Consider the following 27,021-nt stretch of genomic DNA (forward strand, 5'->3'; position numbering starts at 1 on the left):
TCCCTCCTGACAGTCCTGGTTATCCTTAGTGTCCCTCCTGACAGTCCTGGTTATCCTTATTGTACCTCCTGACAGTCCTGGTTATCCGTAGTGTCCCTCCTGACAGTCCTGGTTATCTTTAGTGTCCCTCCTGACAGTCCTCGTTATCCTTAGTGTCCCTCCTGACAGTCCTGGTTATCCTTAGTGTCCCTCCTGACAGTCCTGGTTATCCTTAGTGTACCTCCTGACAGTCCTGGTTATCTTTAGTGTCCCTCCTGACAGTCCTGGTTATCTTTAGTGTCCCTCCTGACAGTCCTGGTTATCCTTAGTGTCCCTCCTGACAGTCCTGGTTATCCTTAGTGTCCCTCCTGACAGTCCTGGTTATCCTTAGTGTCCCTCCTGAAAGTCCTGGTTATCCTTAGTGTCCCTCCTGACAGTCCTGGTTATCCGTAGTGTCCCTCCTGACAGTCCTGGTTATCTTTAGTGTCCCTCCTGACAGTCCTGGTTATCCTTAGTGTCCCCCCTGACAGTCCTGGTTATCCTTAGTGTCCCCCCTGACAGTCCTGGTTATCCTTAGTGTCCCTCCTGACAGTCCTGGTTATCCTTAATGTCCCTCCTGACAGTCCTGGTTATCCTTAGTGTCCCTCCTGACAGTCCTGGTTATCCTTAGTGTACCTCCTGACAGTCCTGGTTATCCTTAGTGTCCCCCCTGACAGTCCTGGTTATCCTTAGTGTCCCTCCTGACAGTCCTGGTTATCCTAAATGTCCCTCCTGACAGTCCTGGTTATCCTTAGTGTCCCTCCTGACAGTCCTGGTTATCCTTAGTGTACCTCCTGACAGTCCTGGTTATCCTTAGTGTCCCTCCTGACAGTCCTGGTTATCCTGACAGTCCTGGTTATCCTCAGTGTCCCCCCTGACAGTCCTGGTTATCCGTAGTGTCCCTCCTGACAGTCCTGGTTATCCTTAGTGTCCCTCCTGACAGTCCTGGTTATCCTTAGTGTCCCTCCTGACAGTCCTGGTTATCCTTAGTGTCCCTCCTGACAGTCCTGGTTATCCTTAGTGTCCCTCCTGACAGTCCTGGTTATCTTTAGTGTCCCTCCTGACAGTCCTGGTTATCTTTAGTGTCCCTCCTGACAGTCCTGGTTATCCTTAGTGTCCCTCCTGACAGTCCTGGTTATCCTTAGTGTCCCTCCTGACAGTCCTGGTTATCCTTAGAGTCCCTCCTGAAAGTCCTGGTTATCCTTAGTGTCCCTCCTGACAGTCCTGGTTATCCTTAGTGTCCCTCCTGACAGTCCTGGTTATCCTTAGTGTCCCTCCTGAAAGTCCTGGTTATCCTTAGTGTCCCTCCTGACAGTCCTGGTTATCCTTAGAGTCCCTCCTGAAAGTCCTGGTTATCCTTAGTGTCCCTCCTGACAGTCCTGGTTATCCTTAGTGTCCCTCCTGACAGTCCTGGTTATCCTTAGTGTCCCTCCTGACAATCCTGCTTATCCTTAGTGTCCCTCCTGACAGTCCTGGTTATCCTTAGTGTCCCTCCTGACAGTCCTGGTTATCCGTAGTGTCCCTCCTGACAGTCCTGGTTATCCTTAGTGTCCCTCCTGAAAGTCCTGGTTATCCTTAGTGTCCCTCCTGACAGTCCTGGTTATCCTTAGTGTCCCTCCTGACAGTCCTGGTTATCCTTAGAGTCCCTCCTGAAAGTCCTGGTTATCCTTAGTGTCCCTCCTGACAGTCCTGGTTATCCTTAGTGTCCCTCCTGACAGTCCTGGTTATCCTTAGTGTCCCTCCTGACAGTCCTGGTTATCCGTAGTGTCCCTCCTGACAGTCCTGGTTATCCTTAGTGTCCCTCCTGACAGTCCTGGTTATCCTTAGTGTCCCTCCTGACTGTCCTTCTTAACTGTCCTGGTTATTCTGACTGTCCTGGCTATCACGGTTGACCTGGTCATCCTGACTGTCTGTCCTGACTGTCCTGGTTATCTTGATAGTCCTTCCTAACTGTCCCTCATTCCTACCTCATGTTCGATTCCCTCTCCTCCCTCCCTGAATTCCCCCACCCAGGTCGAATGAGGGTTAATTAAACATTAAGGCTGACATTTGGATGGAATCATTACTCTGACAGCACATGACGCCTGTATCAGACGATGGCTGCTGTTACAATCCGTCCAAATGGAGAGTAATTAAAAAGGATGAAGCAGGTTGGCATTTATGGTGCAGGGGGGTCTCTATCACCCTTCCCTTCACTGATTGGATTTGTCATATACGCTACATATCGAAGTGTAATTAGGCTTTTGGTTTATTATGTACTACCCATTGTGTGTCCGTCCCCAGCGGAGTGAAAAGACACTAAATAGATGCCTGGTCACCTTAGCCTCGGAGCTCAGTGTCGGAGGGGGGGCTGAATTATTAAAGTGGGGGCCTTAGCTTGACTCGTCAAAAAGCATTTCCCTCATGCAGGCCAGCTGAGAGAGCGAGACGGCATCTCACCAGCCCACAAAGTCTGGCAGGCTATGAAAAGCACTAATATTGTATTCTGAGACTCTGCTATATGCTGGAATTCCCTGGATTTCACAAACTGAATGATGAAATCTGGGTTCTTTTTAATGGAAACAGAACACAGAGAGATTTAAATTCTTCCGGCCCTTGTTTCTGAGTGTCTGAACGCGTGAGCGCGAAGCCTGTTGAGGAAACGTACCACACACCATGCTCTATGTAAGGGAGCCATTTTGCTTTAGCGGAATGAGTGCTTTGGTCTCTTGCCAAGTCTCTAAAACCTTAGATGTGATGGGTTTAGTTTCCCTGACAACAGCAGCATTTGGGTCTGGGGCAGTGTAGGAAATGTAAAAATTTATTTTTTTTTGTGGGGGGGGGGGGGGAGGCAGATGTGGGCTGCTAACAAGCACAAGGAACACAAGCACAGGTGAGAGCAATCAACAGACTCTGTTTATTAGAGACTAGAAGAGACTAGAACGACAAGGGTAACTAAACATAAACAGCGAAACAGAGAAAAACACCACCACAGAATTAACCCACAAATCAAAAATAAAAACAACCATAAAACCGTTAATTAAAAAGGGAGCAAGGATAGCCAAGTGGCTGCTTAGCCCATTAAGCCAGACGGTGGTGTGGGGAACAGGGGAGAACACGCGAGACTAAGAGCAGGATAGCCCAGTGCCTGCTTAGCCCATTAAGCCAGACGGCGGCGTGGGGAACAGGGGAGAACACGCGAGACTAAGAGCAGGATAGCCCAGTGCCTGCTTAGCCCATTAAGCCAGACGGCGGCGTGGGGAACAGGGGAGAACACGCAGGACTAAGAGCAGGATAGCCCAGTGCCTGCTTAGCCCATTAAGCCAGACGGCGGCGTGGGGAACAGGGGAGAACACGCAGGACTAAGAGCAGGATAGCCAAAAGAGAAGGAGAAGGACAGGTACCGACCCGCATAGTTGTTGATTGGTGGGTGGCAGGCAGGCCGTAGCCATGACCCCAGCAGAGATCAGCTTAGGGTGAATACCCTTATTAACAAATAAAATTGGCCTCTGACAGGTATAGTAACAGCGTTACACAGTAGTACGCAGTTACAGTTACATAAACTCTTGTATGCACATAGTGCGAGTGACAGAAATGGAAATTAAATTAAAAGAATAAAAATAAAACTATGGCTCGATGTGTGAGTGTATATAGTCTAGGGGCCAATTTTTGCTCCTCGATTATAGTTTTAGGGCCAATCTGAGGTTTCTTGGGGCATTTTTCTGATGCTGGTCTGGGGTGAACTGAACAACCGGTGATTTGGGACGACAGCCTTAGCCGCTCTGAGGAGAGGGAGTTTTCTGGCTCGGCTTGTTGGGGGGCACTGGGTCATGTTCAGGGAGCGATAACGTGACACTGCCTGTATATGAGCCTGATCTCTGCGATCAGCAGCAGCCTGTTCCTGCCGAGCATCACGACGGCTTCATGACGGCTCTACAGGGTTACAGCCCCGAGGCCCAAGCTGAAGCTGCTTCACTGGGGGCCGTTTATGGCTCACGGCCTGCTGCAGGGTTTGCGCTTGTGCGCTGGGAAAAGCCGGCTAATAACCCATTAGGACATAAACTGGGAAACATAAACCAGCTGGAGGCAGAGAGCAGAGCATTATGGGTTATTTATGCATTTGTTTATAATGGGCAGCACAGGCGTATAAACATCAATCCCGGCTTCACTGAAAGCTTTATTTATATAGCTTTGATTTATACATCTGCTGTGAAGCTGGCTGTCTTTAGCCCCCACAACTACCCCCCCCCTACAAACAGACTCAATGATCCCCCCCCCAATTACATTCTAAATGGTGAGAATCTAAGATAAATATCCATTGAAAATGCATGAACTTTATATAATGTTGAATTATTCATATTTAGTCAATTGATCTCATGGCACAAATAAAACGAATAAATGTAATAGACACTTTAAACACCAGCAATAAGGCTGCCGTCAGTCCGGGACTTTCCAGGACCACCCCAGATTTTAGGCGTCTGTCTTGGAAAAAACAAATTTCATTCTGAGACACAGAATATCCCGGAATTCGAGCCTTTTCTATATGTCCGGTTAATAACACTCTCATTCAGTCAGAGCTATAGCCAGTTAATAGAAATAAACTATACTGTGTCATTTAGGCAATGAAATACGCTCAAAAATGTGTCTATAACAAATCAAACTATTTTATGAGACGTGCTGTGCTGTCAGAAATGATTGCAGCATTGTCATCTTGTTGAAAGATAAGGTTAGAAAAAAAAAACGAAGTTACATTGTAAATGGGGGGCAAAACAGACAAGGCGGCCAATTAGCAGCCATGAAATACAAATAAAGCCAAAAAAGGAAACATCTTACATCATACAACAAAGAATGAGAAGATTACGTGCTGTAAAATCAGTGATGATGGAATCCGTGTTAGTAAAACTATGATTGCAATACTTAATTTTTTTTAAGTTTTTGTATGAACTAGGATGGATTAAGTGCACAGGTACAGGCTACATGCATTTAAAGCTATTCTATGTAAAAACTGATGGTGTAACTAAGAGAATAAGCGGTTACATTATAGAGTAAAAAATCAATTATGTATTCAAAATATTGGAGATTACACTCCCACATAGGATTATAGTTTTCCTATCAAACAGACCTAAACAAACCTATGGAACGGTGCCCTATGGAACGGTGCAATATCTTTGATCAATGACTGGGTGTCCAGGAATTTTATGGGACTGAGGTGCCGACTCCAACCGGCGATATTAAATGTACGAAAACGAGTGATGATGATGATGGGTTGAGCTAGCAGGAGGTACTGTGGGGGCACGTTAGCTCATGAACCACAGAGACTCATGTGACTCAGAAACTCTTTGTTCTCCCTTGTCATGTTTCCAAAAATGCCTTCCAGTTTAATGGTTCTGTGTTTTTCCAGCTGTAGTTCAGTCAGACTCTGCTTACAGTGTGAGGAACCAAAGTTCAAGGCATCCCCAGAGCTCTGGGTGCACATTTGGCAGGCGCACACAGTGCCACATGACGGCAGGTACACTGATGGCAGCAGGGCCTCAGCGCTTGCTGGTACCTCTCCCTGCAGGTGCCTGACGGGCTTCTCACAGGCACCCAGTTGACCCCTTTGTTGCAGAACACGCCAGGCGTGCGATCCTGCTGCAAGCCGTGTGGGCTTGGCCAGAGGGCGGCGTAGTCAGGCTCCGTGTGACTGAAGGGAAATTACACTGCAGCTGGACTCCATAAGAGCCCATGAGGAGCGATTCGCTTTTATGAAGCTCTGTTCTCTGCTTGTCTCTGAGCCACCCTGCTGGACGCCGTCCCGGTAATGAGCAACAGCCATTTGAAATGACCCTGGGGGCTGGACTCTGCTCTGTAGAACATCTGGTGTGGAATCATGAATCCAGATGCATCTTTTACATCTTTTGCACAGATAACGGCCGATGTTCCAGTCAGGGACCAAAATGCGAACTGTGAAAAAATTCTGATGCGAATTAGCCACAGTCTATATTTCTCCTCTCCGAGCGCTGCTCTCATTCCTCCCCTGAGGGCTCCTCTCCGTCCTCCTCCGAGCGCTGCTCTCATTCCTCCCCTGAGGGCTCCTCTCCGTCCTCCTCCGAGCGCTGCTCTCATTCCTCCCCTGAGGGCTCCTCTCCGTCCTCCTCCGAGCGCTGCTCTCATTCCTCCCCTGAGGGCTCCTCTCCGTCCTCCTCCGAGCGCTGCTCTCATTCCTCCCCTGAGGGCTCCTCTCCGTCCTCCTCCGAGCGCTGCTCTCATTCCTCCCCTGAGGGCTCCTCTCCGGCCTCCTCCGAGCGCTGCTCTCATTCCTCCCCTGAGGGCTCCTCTCCGTCCTCCTCCGAGCGCTGCTCTCATTCCTCCCCTGAGGGCTCCTCTCCGTCCTCCTCCGAGCGCTGCTCTCATTCCTCCCCTGAGGGCTCCTCTCCGTCCTCCTCCGAGCGCTGCTCTCATTCCTCCCCTGAGGGCTCCTCTCCGTCCTCCTCCGAGCGCTGCTCTCATTCCTCCCCTGAGGGCTCCTCTCCGTCCTCCTCCGAGCGCTGCTCTCATTCCTCCCCTGAGGGCTCCTCTCCGTCCTCCTCCGAGCGCTGCTCTCATTCCTCCCCTGAGGGCTCCTCTCCGTCCTCCTCCGAGCGCTGCTCTCATTCCTCCCCTGAGGGCTCCTCTCCGACCTCCTCCGAGCGCTGCTCTCATTCCTCCCCTGAGGGCTCCTCTCCGTCCTCCTCCGAGCGCTGCTCTCATTCCTCCCCTGAGGGCTCCTCTCCGTCCTCCTCCGAGCGCTGCTCTCATTCCTCCCCTGAGGGCTCCTCTCCGTCCTCCTCCGAGCGCTGCTCTCATTCCTCCCCTGAGGGCTCCTCTCCGGCCTCCTCCGAGCGCTGCTCTCATTCCTCCCCTGAGGGCTCCTCTCCGTCCTCCTCCGAGCGCTGCTCTCATTCCTCCCCTGAGGGCTCCTCTCCGTCCTCCTCCGAGCGCTGCTCTCATTCCTCCCCTGAGGGCTCCTCTCCGTCCTCCTCCGAGCGCTGCTCTCATTCCTCCCCTGAGGGCTCCTCTCCGTCCTCCTCCGAGCGCTGCTCTCATTCCTCCCCTGAGGGCTCCTCTCCGTCCTCCTCCGAGCGCTGCTCTCATTCCTCCCCTGAGGGCTCCTCTCCGGCCTCCTCCGAGCGCTGCTCTCATTCCTCCCCTGAGGGCTCCTCTCCGTCCTCCTCCGAGCGCTGCTCTCATTCCTCCCCTGAGGGCTCCTCTCCGTCCTCCTCCGAGCGCTGCTCTCATTCCTCCCCTGAGGGCTCCTCTCCGTCCTCCTCCGAGCGCTGCTCTCATTCCTCCCCTGAGGGCCACTCTCCGTCCTGCCTTGAGGGCCGCTGTCAGTCCACACCCGAGGACATAGCGAAGTGTAATTAGGCTTTTGGTTTATTATGTACTACCCATTGTGTGTCCGTCCCCAGCGGAGTGAAAAGACACTAAATAGATGCCTGGTCACCTTAGCCTCGGAGCTCAGTGTCGGAGGGGGGGCTGAATTATTAAAGCGGGGGCCTTAGCTTGACTCGTCAAAAAGCATTTCCCTCATGCAGGCCAGCTGAGAGAGCGAGACGGCATCTCACCAGCCCACAAAGTCTGGCAGGCTATGAAAAGCACTAATATTGTATTCTGAGCCTCTGCTATATGCTAGAATTCCTTGGATTTCACAAACTGAATGATGAAATCTGGGTTCTTTTTAATGGAAACAGAACACAGAGAGATTTAAATTCTTCCGGCCCTTGTTTCTGAGTGTCTGAACGCGTGAGCGCGATGCCTGTTGAGGAAACGTACCACACACCATGCTCTATGTAAGGGAGCCATTTTGCTTTAGTGGAATGAGTGCTTTGGTCTCTTGCCAAGTCTCTAAAACCTTAGATGTGATGGGTTTAGTTTCCCTGACAACAGCAGCATTTGGGTCTGGGGCAGTGTAGGAAATGTAAAAAATATTTGCGGGGGAGGGGGGTGGGGGTGGGCAACTTATGCCCCCACTGTCTAAAAATGGGGGAATTTACACAATTTTAGGGGCACTTTTAAAAAATTAATTAATGCATAAAGTTTCTGTTTTTAATGGGAAACGATCCCAGGTTAAGACGCATGCAGGAATCACCACCATGTGTCAACACGAGTAAATATACAGCATACAACTGCTGTTCCAAAGAGAAGCATGCAAGTATCTGTATGTGTAGGATACTGTCTGTATGTGAGAGAAAGCAGGAGACAGTTCTAACTGTTTAGGCTTTTATTCAGCTCTTAATAGCCTTTGTATGTGTAATGCATTAGATTATAGATAAAGTGAAAACTTCATCACAGCCTTTTAAAAGAACTATTTTACTTTTTTTAAACATCCTCTTTAGAAAGTGTTGAAGGTCTATGAAAAGTATTCAGGGAAATGAAAGGTGGTGGTTTACAACTAAATGCAAACTGGGCTCCTTCAACAAAACATATTGCAAATGTATGTTATTTATGACCTGTAAGCCATTCAGTAATGTTTTAAAATTAAATAAAACAAATACCATTTTTTTCTCACTCTCCGGTCAAACGCCACCAAGCACCCCAAGAGAAACTTGCTGAACAGTTTGATTTTAGCTGTGGATTCTGGGAGTCTGTACAACATTGCGACCGAAGCACTTGCGTTGCAGGAAAGGAAGCGATGATCCATGCGATGATGCCTTCAGTATACTCAAAAAGAACAAAAAAAAACAAAGGACAACGAGGGGTTAAAACAAAACAAAATTTTTTACAAAACTAAGGCCGAGGGGGCAATACAGGACTGTAACAGACCATTGCTTGAAGTGGGAAAAAATAAGTGCAGGAACTCTAATTTTCCGACATTTGACATTTGTGCGGTGAAAAAAAAATCAAGTCTTTAGGATGTGTTGGTTCAAAAACTATTTTAATTTAATCATTCTTCCAAGCAATAACCTATAGGCATATATGCTACTTTTTTCTAATTCACAAATGGAATACTGAAAAACCATTAAAACAACATGAGCCAGACCAGTGTGATACTTGTAGGCCTAACAATAGACTAGGGCTAAAGCTGATGCGATTGGTTGGGACTCAGTGGATGCATATGATAGGGCACTGTCGTGGCTCATGCGTAATGTAGTCTTTTATCGGTCTTGTGATATTGTCTATTCTCGGGCCACCGTCACTGCGTCGGATCAGTTTCAGTAAGTACCGGAAAGCAGAAAAAAGTGGCGGAACCCAAAAGACGAAAATACAGAAGTTCCGGAACTGCGTTCCGGCCCACTTCAAGCACTGTAACAGACCAGTAGCCTGTACTACGAAGCGGGGTTACTGGCTTATCGGGGTAACTTGTCGGATTTAAGGTACCACAGTTCAAATGGACTTCATATTCACTCACTTACATTTTGCCCAGACTACCTTAAATCCGACAAGTTACCCCGATGAGCCAGTAACCCTGCTTCGTAGTACAGGCCACAGGGGCAAACAACCACAATGACCAACTGAGGAAACGGGGCAAGCACAAGCGCATATATACATGGGTAGCGAGGCTAACAAGGGGCAGGTGCGGGCTGTTAACAAGCACAAACACAGGTGAGGGCAATCAACAGGGACACAGTTGTTGATTGGCAGGTGGCAGACAGACCGTAGCCATGACCCCAGCAGAGATCAGCTTAGGGTGAACACTCTTATTAAAAAAATTAATTGGCCTCTGACAGGTATAGTAACAGCGTTACACAGTACTACACAGTTACAGTTACATAAAGTTTTGTATGTACGTAGTGTGAGCAACAGAAATGGAAATGAAATGAATAAAAATAAAATTATGGCTTAATGTGTGTGTCACGATCCGCTCCGTCCGCTCCTAGTGTGTGCCACGCCCCCTCATTATCCACGTGTACTTCCCCAATTGTGCCCAGCTGTTTCCTGTTTGTTTTGCCTTGTTCTCTGTATATCAGTCCACGTCTCCCCTTGTTCCCCAGATCGTGCATTGTAATGTCAGTGTAGTGTCCGTGCCTGTCTATCTTTTGGTTAATAAACCCAAGTTTACCTGACGTCCTGGCTTGCGCTCCTGCTTGCCTCCGTCTCCGAGCGTGACAGTGTGAGTGTATATTGTCTTGGAGCCAATCTTCCCCCGAAGGCCGCCCTCCATCCACTCCCGAGGGCCACTTTCAGTCCTCCCCCGAGGGCCGCCCTCCGTCCACTCCTGAGGGCCACTCTCAGTCCTCCCCCAAGGGCCGCCCTTCATCCACTCCCAAGGGCTGCTCTCTATGTTCCGCTGAGGTATCCTGTCCACCCCCCTGTGACTGTGTTGTCTCAGTATGTGAGATGTGCTTGAAATGTAAAACCCCACCATCACACCAGCAGCTGGGATTTGATCTTTATGTAACACTACTGTGGGACATAGACCTGGGGGTGTTCAATCAGTGGCGGAGCTACAATTTTTTACATGGGGTGGCCAGGGGGTGGCAACTGCTATTTCAGGGGGTCAACACACACACACACACACACACTGTACTCATAAAGTTGAAATAATAAATTAAGGAATTCAAAAGTTTTATTTTATTAATTCAAAATATGAAAATATAATAATTTACTCATCATCTACTCACTTTGTTGTGAGTTAATAAGTAATGACAGGATTTAAATTGTTTAGTTAAACTTTCCTGAAGCTCAGCTTAAATTCTAACATTGGTTGAAACATGTGATTGCTTGGTAGATGCTCTGACCTGCTGGTGGACCTGAAGTCTGACCACACTGACTCTGACTAGTCTCAGGTATGGAGCTGCTGTGGGATCCAGTGCAAAGGGTAGGGTCTGTTTGAACCTGATCTGCCTGTTTCTGCTTCTTTATAAAGAAGTCTGATATCTCGCCCTTTCTTTTCATGTTTAATTGACCCTGTGCAAAAATATTACAGTCTGGTTACATCTGATCCAGTTAGAAACACACATTAAAATCAGAAACCGATCTAAATCTATTCCATTTCAACTAACTTTAACTCGCAAACAGCTAGCCTAACATTACTTCCCCATATTAGCAAAATATTTGAGCATCGTAAATTAAATATAATAACTTACATACATGGTATGTGCATGTAATACTAGCACAGATGAAGTATAGCATTAACTGTCTAAAGTGCGAATTGCTCTCTCTAATCTCATTAAATTAACTGATGTCGTCGGCGCCTCGTTAACTTACACAGAGGATAATAAACGTTACTCAGCAAACAAACCTTATAATAAACTATAAAATGTATTTCAAATATTTTTATTGTTCGTCTTACCTTGAAACCATGCTCTTGTCTTCGGCTCGTCTGTGATTTGAACATAGTTTGAGCAGCGTTGCCGGCAAAATTCAAAAACTTCTTTAGACAAATGAGATGTCAATCAGCATCAGGAACTGCCAGCAGCAAATAAAATTTTGGGGTGGCACCCGGGGTGGCCAATCGGATGTCAGGGGTGTCCAGTGCCACCCCGGACACCCCTCTGGCTACGCCACTGTGTTCCATGAAGCAGGATTCCTCAGTTAGCTGGGTTAGCTTAAGCTAGACATCATCGTCCAGTAAGAATTCAGGGTTAACATAAGTAATGATCATCCAATAGTTTAGGTAAGGAGTATTCCTATTGGACAATCATGACTTCTAGCTTAGAAAATCCTAGCTGAGAAATCCTACTTTGTGGAACAACCACCTGGAGCAGTGAGGAATCTGTGATCAAACTAGGCACTTAGAATGCAGGAGGAATTTGAGAGAGCCTGAAAATCAGCTAAAGTGACAATAAGTGGAGCTAATTCAGAACCTGGTCATCATCATCACTGAGGCGTGGCTTTTTATGAAGGGCGGAGCTTAACCTGCAGTGACCCTTAGTGGTCTGTTGCCATGGCAGCAGCTCCATGGCCAGAAGGCCATGAGACATCTGCTGCTTCGCTGAGTATGAATCTGTATGAAGGAGGTGTACGCCATGTAAAGCAGGGGATGGCTGTGCCAGCTCCCAGGGGCAGGAGGCTGCAGAGTTACCCCTCAATCGTTTGTTATTATTACTCTGCTTACTCAGTTTGGCCAATTTTCACCTGGAAGAGCAGGTCAGGTGACTCGCTGTTCAAACCAACCACCTCCTAACTGGCAGAATTAATCAAATCCAGTCCATGCCAGTCTAACACCCCATGAAATCTGTTTCACACGGCTCTGGTCCGCCGACCTCCTGGCCGGAGAGCCGTTACTGTGGCAACGGGCTGATGTGGGTCACTGCAAGTGTATGCTGGCACACAGCCAGGGGAGCCGTGGCAGAAACACGCGCTCCACGCAGTGGCTGGTCTTTGTGGGATAAACACCCACCAGAACAGACGATGGGATCCAGATCCAGTTCCCCAGCACAAGCCTGGACGTCCTCCTGTCCCCCTGATGGACTCAGGTGTGTACCGCTGAGTGCTGACATTAAACGTGATGCAAAGCAGTGTAAACAGGACCCCTAGGGGTAAGCAGTGAAATGTTTGTTATCAGTGGTGAAGCTGGCTGAAGCTGACCTTCTAAACAGCTTCAGATCAGCCACTGAAACGTAGAAGATCAAGGATCTCTTGTTTCTCACACAAAAGTAACTAATGACCTACACCCAACAGACATACACTATAGAACATTCCAGAATGCCCCCTGTTATGACATGATGACAGTATGTCACATGCTTTTACCTTAGCTTCGTTTGGTTTGTATATATTTAAAATTGCACCTTTTATGGAAGGAAATAGTTATTAATCAGTTATGCTAATTGGTGGTGGAGACCTTGAATACAAGATATACATAAAAATGACATAAGTGGTTTTGCTGCTGTGGGCTCACAAGTTATATGGAGGCAGCAGCAAATTTAATAAACAGAATTAATTAAGACATTAATCAATGCCAAGCGAGGTTATTTAAGGACTAGCTAGTCAATCAAGAACTGAGACATGGAAGCTGTTTATCCCAGGCGCTACAAACAACTGTTCATATTGCTATTTCCACTCCGGCATTAAGCTTCACAAACCTGCCAACGATTCACAATTGTTGCAGGCAGATGGCCAATGAAAACCAGCAACAGTCCTTACATGGGGGGGGGGGGGTGTTGAGCTGTAGACCAGAGAAATGGGTGAAATAAAACAAACTGTGAAGAAAAACACACCAAAGGGATTCCTACGCTCACAAAGCGTGAGGAACACATTTCATGGCTGTAAGGCTCTGATGAAAGAAATGAATCTCACAGCAAAACCATAAGACATGATGGGTCTAACTATATATACAGAAAAGGGGGGGGGGGTATTTTTTTTTACAGCGGTTAATAAAATTGAAAAAGTCTCCATTTCCCCCAGCACAATCACCCCCTCGTTAGGCTTCTGTTGTTTGCATAACCGGCTCAGATAGAGTCTGCAGCTGCCGAGGATGTGTGGGCACATGCACAAGAGGCGCAAAGAGGCAATCACACCAGCAGCGCGCTTGCACATAGCGCCCCCCGCAGGCTGGATTAGGCATAAATGAAACTGAGTCATTAGAACAATCTGACTGATTACCTCTTGAAGAAGCCGCAGGGCAAGAGGGCTGGCGGCTAACGTGCTGAATTGCTCTGCCTCTGTTTACACATCAGAGAAGACCGAGTTCCTCCCGTCAGGAGGCAGACCGCCGCTGCTGATTGAATAATCCAATTTAGCTGGACTCATACAGCCTAATGCTAAGCAACGTGGAATGGAGCCCAGCCGCAATCAGCTCAAAGCACTACAAACATTGCTAATTAACGTGTGTCACTGCTTTAACTAAACTGTCACGAATCTGTAAAAATAAACATAAAGCAAGCAGCTCGTTGGGCACACAAAGCTAACAGACCCGCATACATGTTATAGTTAATGTAGGAAGGTGTATCGCTCAGAAGGTTAGGTATCTGGAGGGTTGTGGATTGAAATGGCAGATTAATCATATCGCCATGTAAATGCCCACAGTGTGCAGCTTCTTCCGAGGCTGACGGTACCCGGATAACAACGTGCTGCAGTTGCTGACGGTGAAGCCATAGGTTCGATTGGCTGAGGCTGGTTTCCGGGGCTGAAAGCGTCTTTGTATGTGCTATAAGTGCTCAAGATCTACTTGAGATGATCACATGGGCAATGACCACATGGGTTATGATTATGGGTGTACATGTATACATGAGTGGCTATGCAGAGTCTGGCACACTGGAATAGGCCTTCATGCCTGTGATCAGAAGGTTAGTAGTGAATCTTGTCCTTGTCAGAATATCTACATCAGCTTTGGGCCCTTTTGCAAAGCATTTAACCCTTCTGAGTGTCCTAGGGTGCTGGATAAATGGCTCACACTCTGCTTGCACCCCAACCTTCAATCTCACCTGTATCTGTACAGTACTGTGAAAAAGCCTTAGGCAGTCAAAGAAAATCATCCTCATACTGGAGGAAAACTGATATTATGTCTGTCAAAGTGTGTCAGCGCAGCCATTTTAAAACCTCACCTACAGTCACCCCAGTATTTGCAGCAACTGTCCAGTACAACAATGAATTTTTTGGATGAATGTTACATTTATGTCACTGTTTTTCACTGTGTAGCCCCCACCTGGATGAGGCAACAGCAGCCGTTCGGCACCGGCACACTCCCCACACAGTAGCTAAGGTAATGACGGGACAGGAGAGAATTCACCAGTTAGATATAGGGGATGATTAGGAGGCCAGATCTGAAAGGGCCACAGTGGGCTATTTCAGCCAGGAGATTGGGGTACCAGGCCTACTCTTTCAAAAGACATCCTGGGTATCTTTATGAACTCAGAGAATCAGGACCTTCGTTTCATGTTTCATTCGAAGGACGGCACCATTTTTACAACACAGTGTCCCCGTCACTGCCCTGGGGCATTGGGACCCACACAGACCACAGGATGGGCTTCCCTGTCGGCCACAGTGTCCCCGTCACTGCCCTGGGGCATTGGGACCCACACAGACCACAGGATGGGCTTCCCTGTCGGCCACAGTGTCCCCGTCACTGCCCTGGGGCATTGGGACCTACACAGACCACAGGATGGGCTTCCCTGTCGGCCACAGTGTCCCCGTCACTGCACTCGGGCATTGGGACCTACACAGACCGCAGGATGGGCTTCCCTGTCGGTCACAGTGTTCCCGTCACTGCCCTGGGGCATTGGGACCCACACAGACCGCAGGATGGGCTTCCCTGTCGGTCACAGTGTTCCCGTCACTGCACTGGGGCATTGGGACCCACACAGACCACAGGATAGACTAACCTGTCGGCCACAGTGTCCCCATCACTGCACTGGGGCATTGGGACCCACACAGACCACAGGATAGACTAACCTGTCAGCCACACCAACACGTCTTCCAGCAGCAACACAGCTTTCCCAATTGGTCTCCCATCAAAGTGCTGCCTAGGCCCACACCAGCTCAGCTTTGGAGGGATTTTTTTTTTTGACCCGATTACTATCCCACTTGATTTGCCTAATTTATACCTCATTGAGTTATTTAATTAAGTTAATAGATTAATTGAGCTGGTTGTGAAAGTTAATGAATACATGGAATAGCTGTCAGTGCCCCTAGGTGTTATATATATATAGCCATCCAGCAATATATCTTACTGCTTTTTCAAGAACAAAATAAATTTGTATTTTTTTTGTGATATTGTTAGTTTTTGAAGGTTGTACTGCTAAATTTTGATTTTTTAAAACAAATTTGCACCCTCTACCCTGCCAAGTAGCCTTAAATGTTTTCTTTGTCTGCCTAAGACTATGCACAGTGCTGAGTATGTGTGTATGTTTTAAAGGAGATGGGACATGTGGAATCTAAAGCATTCCAGTGTACTTGTGCAAATGGCAAATAAAACCTAATTTCTCATTCAGATATAGATGTTTCTTTGGGTAGCTTGGTTCCCAATACGAAGGTGATCCCTTACTGAGCTGATGCACAGTAAATTTCCCCTTCAGACATTAGAATGACCTTAATGAGCCTTATATAAGGCACCATTCAAATGTGACCCATCTTCGCTGGAGCAGAGCCACTGGGGGACGTGTTACTCATTTTCTCTGCTTTTTACTTCATTTGTTACCCGCCTCTAGCGTAAATCTCATTCACCCGCATCCCGGTCGGTTGCCATGGATACATCATCCCTATAGCAACTAAGAACCTTTTCTCGACTGCCATAAGCCCAGCAGAAGGAAGGCCCCAAAGCCCATCATGAAATGGTCCTCAGCATGCCGCTGACAGTTTCTCCTCTCAGTTCAGCTGCCCAAACACGGCAGTCGGACCAGCGTTCCCAGAGGCGCTGCATAAAGGTCAGATAAGACCTCAAGGCTCGGGGGGAGGGAGCGGTTCACGGCCAGTCCTCCTCATCAAATAGGGAGGATTTACACGTTGTGCTGTGTTTAGTACAGCAAACACGGCCGCAAGCGAGACAAAGGGGTTTCCCAGGAACCTACAGTATATGACGTTTGCTTTTTCTATTTACCAAAAAGCTAAATGTGCTGGGCGTTTGGGGCAGCCGCTGCGCTGTGGGCTACGCAGTGTTTGCAGGGTGGTAATGTGTAACCTGCCAGACCTCAGTGCACTGCAGCAGTTGCACATCTGGCCCTGTTTTTTCCTCCATGTAGCAAAATTTCATGTACATGTGAAACTGCATTACAAACACCCTGCAGAGGGTGAAACAGATGTTTGAATTATCATTTCAGATTTCTGGCTTTTCCACTGGGAAAAAAAACAGGTACAAATATAGTTAATTACACTGGTTTATGCTATTTGCAGCCATGTTTCGCAGGGTTCATTTGAGGCCAGGTGCGTCATCGTGGCTGCGGCAAGGTGATCATGTGGTTAATGTAGGATTATTGCATAGCTCGGTAGGTTGTTGCACCCGGTGCTGTAATCATATGACCGGTGGGGATTGAACAAGGCAAATAACCCATGATTGTCTCATCTTTATGTCTCTTTGGGCTGTGTAATGGTTATATTACAGGAGAGGTATTGCTGGCCGGGCATCAGCGGGGCATGAACAGCCCCCTGTGATCTGTGTCACACCTCAGGTATCCACACCGTCGTCACGCCTCCTGTCTCTCTGTTTGATGTCAGATCCCATGCATGCGGATGACTAAACTGTTGCCGCAAAGCCCTGCACAGCTCATACAAGAGTACAAGACAGCAGGTGAAAGGTCATTTCCATTTCCTGTGTGAATACAGAAGGGAACTCCCTCAAGGAGTGGTGGAACCATCGTGAACCATCAGGGCTTCACCTCCTGAAAAAGAAAAAACATCTGTCTGTGGGGGCCTCTTGGCCCAGTGACAGAGGGGTGCAGTGTCTGAGTGACGGTGGCAACCAATAGTGTGCTGGTCATAAGCCCAGCTGCCAAAGCGTGGTATTTGGCTGGAGGAAAGAATCAGGCTGGAGCCAATCAAAATGTAGGCTAACAAACAGGCCAATTGCATATCAGTCTGACAAATGAGTGAATCACAGAGCAAAGCAAGAAAATGAGCGAATCACAGAGCTGGCCTGTAAAAAATGCAAATTGCCGAGTAGGCCCAGGCTTTGAGGTTGGTGAGGTCCTGGCTCCTTCCATAATCTTCAACTGGTGGCTGACAGTGGGAGCGGGCTGAGGGCCTCCTGCTTTCCAGAGAGGAGCGGGCGGGGGGAGAGCCCCGAATCGGATGGCCCTGCGATCAGATCTGCATGTTTAAAGATGCATGAGGAGGCTGGAGCGTGGAAGCGCCATGGAGTGAGAGCCAGGCTCAGTGTTGGAGGCAAGGGCTTGGGGAGCAGCGGCACGTCCCACGTCAGAGGCAAGGGCTCGGGGAGCAGCGGCACGTCCCACGACAGAGGCAAGGGCTCGGGGAGCAGCGGCACGTCCCACGACAGAGGCAAGGGCTCGGGGAGCAGCGGCACGTCCCACGTCAGAGGCAAGGGCTCGGGGAGCAGCGGCACGTCCCACGTCGGAGGCAAGGGCTCGGGCAGCAGCGGCACGTCCCACGACAGAGGCAAGGGCTCGGGGAGCAGCGGCACGTCCCACGACAGAGGCAAGGGCTCAGGGAGCAGCGGCACGTCCCACGTCGGAGGCAAGGGCTCGGGGAGCAGCGGCACGTCCCACGTCGGAGGCAAGGGCTCGGGGAGCAGCGGCACGTCCTACGACAGAGACAAGGGCTCGGGGAGCAGTGGCACGTCCCACGTCGGAGGCAAGGGCTCGGGGAGCAGCGGCACGTCCCACGTCGGAGGCAAGGGCTCAGGAAGGGGGGGCTCTTGGTGGATGAACGCCATCAGCATCGGGGAGTTCCATGGCCTGCGGGTGGGCTCAGCCCTGCTCAGCATCGTGGCGGGGTGCATCATCATCGGCGTGTCCCGCGAGTGTGACGCCGACGCTGTGGGGGGCATCTTCCTGGGAGCCGGAGGACTGGGTGAGTGCGGGGGCAGGCTGGGGGGGGGAGAGCAGGGGGCTTATGGGGGGGTCGTCCAGTGTGTCCATACAAGCCGCCATTTGCACTATAAGGTGACACTGCAGTAGTGAGAACCACACCTTCATTTTACTCATAGTCAAGTTGTATTCATTTACACAGGAGACAAGGCCAAAGAAAAGAAGTGTGTTTTTAACCTAACTTTACTAGCATGTAAAGGAAAACTATTCCAATGTTTGGATGCAGCTAAAGAAAAGGCATCATCACCTGTCAGCTTAACTGTAGATCTGGGTACATGTAGTGATAACATGTCTAAGCAGGAAGTATATCGGGCAGGTAGCTTGGGGCCAAATCATGTAAACCACAGGTGGGCAATCTTATCCGCAAAGGGCCGGTGTGTATGCGGGTTTTCGCTGCAACTCCCTAATCAGATTACTAATTAGAGCACTGATTGGCTGAAGAGTCCTCACACCTGGGTTTGAACAGCTGACCTACAGGTTATCCCAAAAACCTGCACACACACCGGCCCTTTGCGGATAAGATTGGCCACCGCTGATGTAAAACCATGTAAAGAAAATAAAGATGACTTACTCATAGTACTACCTTATGGATGTAGGTGGCGCAGTCACTGAGGAATGAATCACTAAATTGCATCAGCAGTTAAGTGAATATAAAACATTCTTTGGTTGCAGGAAAAATCTTGGCACTGGTGAGTCTGCTGGAAATTCGAATGGCAGACAAGCATTTAGAGAGTCTGCGACCAGTGAGAGTGAGATGCTGCTTTCAGTCACAGTGAGAGTCTGCTTCCAGTGAGTGTGAGATGCTGCTTTCAGTGACAGTCTGCTTCCAGTGAGTGTGAGATGCTGCTTTCAGTGACAGTGAGAGTCTGCTTCCAGTGAGTGTGAGATGCTGCTTTCAGTGACAGTGAGAGTCTGCTTCCAGTGAGTGTGAGATGCTGCTTTCAGTGACAGTGAGAGTCTGCTTCCTCCCGTTCGCAGGGCCTAATGAGAGCGCCTCACAGTCTGTGCGGTTTTCCATGCAGGTGTCTTACAAGCGGACTGATCATTCGATCCCCCCCCCCCCCGCCCCGTAATCTTAGGACATCAGCATTAAGCCTATCCGGTCATGTATACCAGGTACCAAGAGTCAGAACATGATAGCCAGTCTGGCCCAGCTAGGAGGCTCAAGCCAAACGAAGCTCATTACATCCATGTGAGTCGTGATACTGCTTCAGAAATTATCACAATTATCCAAATAATCATACTTTGTAGACTGTAGAATATAGCAGGAAGTATCTTACTGAAAAACACCCGAGATAAAAAAAGTAGTATATAACATATGATCGGTTCTGGTTAGCACAGGATTCTCTGTGCATGTGGACCCTTCACCCCCCCCCCCCCCCCTTAATAAATGGCTGACCTTGTGCTCAAAGCCCAAGCTTTGCTTTCACCCACATTTGTGTGTCTTGAAGGAGAGCAAGATGGGAAATGTGAAAGAAAGAAATTCAGTATACTTGTGTAAATAAAGTGTCATATAATTTTGATAAGTATCCCTGTAGAACTGAGAGCCTCCTGAGAGGAGCATATCCCAGGGCAAAAACGCTAATGGTTCCCCACAGCAGTTATTAATCACCACAACTGAATATAGAGATAATTTTTAATTAAACCCATATCAAGACTTCATATCAAACTTTGTGAGGCTGAATGATCGATTTCTCTTCTCCAGAGATGGATTATAACACGGACACATGACTGATGAACTGCAGATTAGGCCAAAGATATTAAACTTAGAACAGATTAGTTATGTGCAATATGTGTCATGTGCCTCCCCTGTCTGGGCCGCAGCAGCTTTCTGGGGGGAAAACAACAGAAACCTGTCTTAGGCCTCAGAGAATCTGATCTGTTGGCGGTGGGACTCCCCTGAGTCTCACTTACCCCCGCAAACCGAAACACAGTCAGCCAAATCACTGGAGATGCGCAGCCTTAACGAGGTGCTCATTTAAAGAAACAAAGAAGATCAGATGATTTACGTGGTTTAACAACCTCTGAGGCTATGGAGACACAGCAACTTTGTAAAAAAAAAAGGCAGAAATGAGAGAGGGAAATGGCTCACATGAGGAGGGCAGGGCAGAGCGGGTACAGTTTGGTCACATGCCTCATCTAGGAGGGCGGGGCAGAGCGGGTACGGTTTGGTCACATGACTCAGTGAAGAGGAAGGGACAGAGCGGGTACGGTTTGGTCACATGACTCACCGAGGAGGGCAGGGCAGAGCGGGTATGGTTTGGTCACATGACTCACCGAGGAGGGCAGGGCAGAGCGGGTACGATTTGGTCACATGACTCACCGAGGACGGCAGGGCAGAGCGGGTACGGTTTGGTCACATGACTCACCGAGGAGGGCAGGGCAGAGCGGGTACGGTTTGGTCACATGACTCACCGAGGAGGGCAGGGCAGAGCGGGTACGGTCTGGTCACATGACTCACCGAGGAGGGCAGGGCAGAGCGGGTACGGTTTGGTCACATGACTCACCGAGGAGGGCAGGGCAGAGCGGGTACGGTTTGGTCACATGACTCAGTGAAGAGGAAGGGACAGAGCGGGTACGGTTTGGTCACATGACTCACCGAGGAGGGCAGGGCAGAGCGGGTACGGTTTGGTCACATGACTCACCGAGGAGGGCAGGGCAGAGCGGGTACGGTTTGGTCACATGACTCACCGAGGAGGGCAGGGCAGTGCGGGTACGGTTTGGTCACATGACTCACCGAGGAGGGCAGGGCAGAGCGGGTACGGTTTGATCACATGACTCACCGAGGAGGGCAGGGCAGAGCGGGTACGGTTTGATCACATGACTCACCGAGGAGGGCAGGGCAGAGCGGGTATGGTTTAGACTCTGCTGAGGCTGACAATTGCCCTGCTCCATGTTTAACATGAACTTGCCCCTATGTTTTGCCCCAGGCCTACTCATCTCCGTCTACCCCTTCATCCGTGCCTGGCTCAACTTCCACCACATTTTGCCTTCTCTTGGTAAGCCTCCCCCCCCCACGCACCCGTCTGGGTCTCACATCCCGCTGTGAGGTGGGAAATGGGCACCATTGTGGCTCGCTTAGAGTCATACAGAACAACAAATGGCATGTAGCCACCTAGGAAAATGATGGTTTGAACCCCCCTTGAAATTTGCTTCAAACACCTCAGCCTGTGAAACCTATGGAGTCCTACCCACCTGGGGCGGCAAGATCTACCAACAGGGACCTATCAGAGGGAGGTGGAGGGCTGGACTGTGGCTTCATTGTAGCGCTGTGAATTTCCTCAGATTTTATAGCATCTCTTTGCCTTGGCTGATGATGATTAGAGACACAGGATAATGAGGAAAAATGCCTTCAAAACTCACAGATGGAAACATGCAAACAGGAAAGACAGCAAACAAAATCACAGCATGATATATTGCTGCTGAGAGTCATCAGGAAATAATGAATCATCAGACGTGCCCAATTACAGGCAGATGTATGGGAAGCGAATCCCGTTATAATACAGCTGCTACATGAATAATTTACGGTGAATATTTACTATGGGAAATCATGATGTCACTGTGACAGAAGTGAGAATCATCCCATCAACACACAGAGGGTGCATTTCCCCCATTACTGCTGTCTGCAGAAAGCTGCTTACAGTGGACCATCCACCATGCTAAATGTGTGGATCTCAGCCTGTCTGCCATGCAAATCAGCCGCAGGCATTTCAGTCCATGGAGACATGTAGAAACTGTCACCGTGGGTTCAGACATGGGGCCAGGGAAATAAGAGCACCCCAAAACCCTCGCATGCTGGTTCCCCAAGTCCTCTGGCCTTTGCGATGTACAGCCCACCATGTTGCCATAGCAACAAAGCACAGATCTACGCACCGCTTAGACCTTCCTGAGGGAATGGCTGCAGGCCTCCCCAGGAGTGCTTTTACCTGGTTGTAGGACTGACGTACCGCGGTACACTGACAAACAAGCACCTCTAAGCACCTCTTTCAAATTTTTAGAATAATCAAAAAGACAACATTAGAAAAATAGAGTAACAGCACTCCGGTCTGAGGGGTTTAATGCATTATCTAGTGTTGATTCCCTCAAACTGCAGAGAACAGATCTTCTCAAATGGGTGCAGATTATGAAAGTGTACAGACCTTGATACTAAGTCACTTTCGGCTGTTGCTACGGAACTGAGTGGGCAGCACAGTGACTCAGTGCATGTCTGACTCCTTGGGGTGTAGCACAGTGACTCGGTGCATATCTGACTCCTTGGGGTGTAGCGCAGTGACTCGGTGCATGTCTGACTCCTTGGGGTGTAGCGCAGTGACTCGGTGTATGTCTGACTCCTTGGGGTATAGCACAGTAACTCGGTGCATATTTGACTCCTTGGGGTGTAGCACAGTGACTCAGTGCATGTCTGACTCCTTGGGGTGTAGCGCAGTGACTTGGTGAATGTCTGACTCCTTGGGGTGTAGCGCAGTGACTCGGTGCATGTCTGACTCCTTGGGGTGTAGCGCAGTGACTCGGTGTATGTCTGACTCCTTGGAATGTAGCACAGTGACTCAGTGCATGTCTGACTCCTTGGGGTGTAGCACAGTAACTCGGTGCATATTTGACTCCTTGGGGTGTAGCACAGTGACTCAGTGCATGTCTGACTCCTTGGGGTGTAGCGCAGTGACTTGGTGTATGTCTGACTCCTTGGGGTGTAGCGCAGTGACTCGGTGCAAGTCTGACTCCTTGGGGTGTAGCGCAGTGACTCGGTGTATGTCTGACTCCTTGGCGTGTAGCACAGTTACTCGGTGCATATTTGACTCCTTGGGGTGTAGCACAGTGACTCGGTGTATGTCTGACTCCTTGGGGTATAGCACAGTGACTCGGTGCATATCTGACTCCTCAGGGTGTAGCGCAGTAACTCAGTGCATGTCTGACTCCTAGGGGTGTAGCACAGTGACTCGGTGCATGTCTGTAGCACAGTGACTCGGTGCATATCTGACTCCTTGGGGTGTAGCGCAGTGACTCGGTGCATGTCTGACTCCTTGGGGTGTAGCGCAGTGACTTGGTGTATGTCTGACTCCTTGGGGTGTAGCGCAGTGACTTGGTGTATGTCTGACTCCTTGGGGTGTAGCACAGTGACTTTGTGTATGTCTGACTCCTTGGGGTGTAGCACAGTGACTTTGTGTATGTCTGACTCCTTGGGGTGTAGCGCAGTGACTTGGTGTATGTCTGACTCCTTGGGGTGTAGCACAGTGACTTTGTGTATGTCTGACTCCTTGGGGTGTAGCACAGTGACTTTGTGTACGTCTGACTCCTTGGGGTGTAGCACAGTGACTTTGTGTATGTCTGACTCCTTGGGGTGTAGCACAGTGACTCGGTGCATATCTGACTCCTCAGGGTGTAGCGCAGTAACTCAGTGCATGTCTGACTCCTTGGGGTGTAGCACAGTGACTTGGTGTATGTCTGTTGTGGGAAGTTTTGATGCTTCCCATTCTATGCCAATGCTGGACCTCAGCTGATATTTTACCCATAATACCTCACCAGTGGCCTCTCCCCCAGGCCACCTCAGAGTCCATCCCATGGCACCGACCCCAGCAGCTGAGCAGCCAGCAGAGGCCGTGAAGAGGGAGGGTGAGTGTATAGCTGGGGGGGGGGGGGTCACTGTGGTCTGACAGGTTTACGCTAAGCTTAGCATTAGTGCTCAGGACGGCCGCCTCTTTATGTGTCACTAGGGCTCGCCTCGTCACTCACTGTCAGCTGTGCTTCCTCTGGGGCCACGACAGAACAAACGTCAAGGAGATAAAGGGCTTCCTGGCCGCCGCTGACGGTACTGCAGGTTCCACGTAAAAGAAACGCGTGTGGATCCAAGATGCTGGGCTGTTAACCCCCAGGCTGCTGGTGGGAACTGGGCAGATGGAGGTCAGAGTTCTGCCCGAGTCCCAGCCTCCGGACGCAGGGTTTCAGGAGGATTACAGCCAGTGTCCAGCACAGGGTCAGCAGTGAGTCACACTGAGCTTAGCTGGCCAGTTTATCCATCACAGAGGTCTCTAGCCACGGCCCGAAACCTTTCGGATCCCTGTGCTGCACTGGTGCAATAAGATAGAAATTTCCGGAAAAAGAGGTTATCCCGGGCCTGGTGAAGCTTCAAAGCAGTAGCCGCTGATTAGAGGGCTGTGCAGAGGTCACACGCTTGCTGGTGAGCGCTATAAGCTCTCCAGGGCTGCTTGGGGCTGACAGGAGGCGCTCTCGGCCCGCCGGAGCCCATGACCTACGCGCCCTGATCCGAGGATTGTCATCTTTCCCCAGCGACTCAAAGCCAGCTGAACCAGGAGCGATCCAAGGGCCAACTGGGAACATTCCCGGAAGTGCTGGCGACCGAAGCCCCGCCAGAGGAGGGGTAAGTGTCCCCCGGGGCTCCGGATGCGCACCAGCTGATGTGTGCAAAGAGATGCTTATAGTCTCTAATGTGGCTGGAAATGGCAGCTTCTTACCTCTGTGTACTGGTGCATGTTTTATTACCATGTACAGGGACCGCTATCATCTCCAAGCTGCTACAGTAGATATTAAAAACACTGCAAGAAGGCAGTCAAGGATAAATGACGACGCTAGTGAGCCTGCGTGAATCTCTAATGTCTCGTGATCTCCAGAGCTTCCTTCCACCTCACAGAGGCAGTTCGGTGTCTGTTAGGAGCCATTCAGCTTGCCGACCTGCCCACAGACACGGACCAGTGACCCTCTGCACATACATACTCTTGCTTGTTGGACGCCGTGACGGTTCAGAGGTTCTAACATCTCCCTAACGTTCGATCAGCTTCTGCTGCCGCCCCCCCATGCTTGTCTTTTGAGGAGCACTAGCCTCGGCCGCATGGTCCAGATCAGCAGCCACACGGTGTCGGCGGCGAGCAGCCACTCCTCACTTTTCATAGGATGTTTTCGGAATGGTGCACATTTCCACCTGCATTTATTATTAATGCGACAGCTTAGCTCACCTTGTCAATTTGCTTTGTGCAAACAAGCTGTGTTCTGAGGGGCTGTTTTTTTCGGAACGGAGGCAGGAAGCGATAGAGAGGGTCGTGAACCCTATAACGCAGCCAGGAATACCAAATCATGTTCCATTCAGCTTTTATGGCACAAGCATTACTCTGAATGTAATCAGGTTACGATCTGACCTTCTCATATGCTGATGTCATTAGGAGGCTCACTGTGTCCGGCTGCCAGACTCCAAGCGTCGTGATGCTACGTTCCTGCCTTCCCTGATGGAAGAGCTCGTTGTTTCTCAGTTTATTTCAGATCATTCAAACGAGCATCATCAGCAATTTTCTGTGCAGTATTTGTGTGAAGCAGATCAATCCAAGATACACGCAAACCGCAGTTACTAGTTGATACGGCTTTACTGGTGACTAGTACAGGTTAGGGGTCTGACATCATTCACATAACATTCACCAGGGATCGGAAATGATCAATAAAAGCAGCCGCAGCAGCTGGCATGGTGGCAGGTCGCACCACCAAGGCTTGCCCTGCCAGGACCCATCCCCTCCATGTTGAAAAAATGGATGTACGATGAACATTACATCTATCATTTACTAACTTGAATGATTTCAGAAGTCAGAATCAAAACCATGCAGTAATATGAAAGCATTATAACTAAGTGGGTACAAGTATTAAATACATCAATGTGATTTTTCAATTTTATTTCCCTATAAATGAAAGTATATAACATCGTTTATGGTTTACATCTAACATCTTACAGTTGTTTTTGTTTAAAGATTAACAGATTAACTAGCTAACTTATGCGTAAGATGACTCATTTTTAAGGTTACCCTAAACTAAGCAATATTTCCACATGAAAGCTGTATAGATTATGATCAGTTCTGCATCCTGCTCATTGCAAGCATCCAATCATCTGCTGTGGATGCTGTTGCCGTGGTTACCAAGCCCACCTCTCTAATTCAGGGTGGTCTGACGCGTCTATTTCAATCTGTTGAGGAAAAGCCACCGTTAAGCCGCCCCCTGCAAACCCACATGCACACACACCCTCATAAAGTGCAGTTTAAAAAGCACATTAAGGATGGATGACAGGTAGCTGATTAAACGCGTCTGCATTATCTCCCTGAGTGTAATAACCCGGCACCCCTCGGCTCTGCTCCAAACCGATTCTCTTTTCTTTTAGGCCTTCCTCTGATGTTCCGGATATTATTGCCCGGCGGAAGTTCAAGCAGCCTTCTGATCTAGGCGACCCATAATCCCTCACTTCTCCACGCCCGCCCCCCCCCCCCCAACCCCCCATTCCCAAGAGCGGTCTTACTATACAGCTGACAGTGAGAATCCCCCATGGCTATGTTATGCTCTTGTGTTGCATTAATTTTATTTCATAAGGACAGTTTTGGGGATGTGATTGATCTCATTCAGCTGCACTGCTTTGCACAAAGTGTTACCAGAGCCTTGTAGCACTCTGATATCACTCTGTCCTCCTTGACTTGTGCTTCTGCGTTGCTAATATTATGGGTTTCAGTAGTAACATACACTACCAAAGTAGCAGCTCCATACTGATGCTATTCAGAATGGTACGTCATCATAGTTCCTGTGGGTGTAATGGCCAGGTGTCCCAATGCCATTGGCCACATAGTGTATGTGGGAATCGTTTAAAATGCCGCACGCTAGA

The 27,021-nt window shown here is 49.2% G+C and overlaps 1 protein-coding gene across 1 annotated transcript; it reads left to right on the forward strand.

Moving 5' to 3' along the window:
* Positions 1 to 18,215: 18,215 nt before the first annotated feature.
* Positions 18,216 to 26,602, forward strand: kncn (kinocilin). The gene is made up of 5 exons (XM_072703999.1): positions 18,216 to 18,363; positions 21,311 to 21,379; positions 23,919 to 23,990; positions 24,666 to 24,756; positions 26,530 to 26,602. The coding sequence occupies exons 1-5, from the start codon at positions 18,216 to 18,218 to the stop codon at positions 26,600 to 26,602; spliced, it is 453 nt and encodes a 150-aa protein (XP_072560100.1).
* Positions 26,603 to 27,021: the final 419 nt, after the last annotated feature.

This window comes from Paramormyrops kingsleyae, chromosome 21 (genome assembly GCF_048594095.1).
Source record: "Paramormyrops kingsleyae isolate MSU_618 chromosome 21, PKINGS_0.4, whole genome shotgun sequence".
NCBI classification, from domain to species: Eukaryota; Metazoa; Chordata; class Actinopteri; order Osteoglossiformes; family Mormyridae; genus Paramormyrops; species Paramormyrops kingsleyae.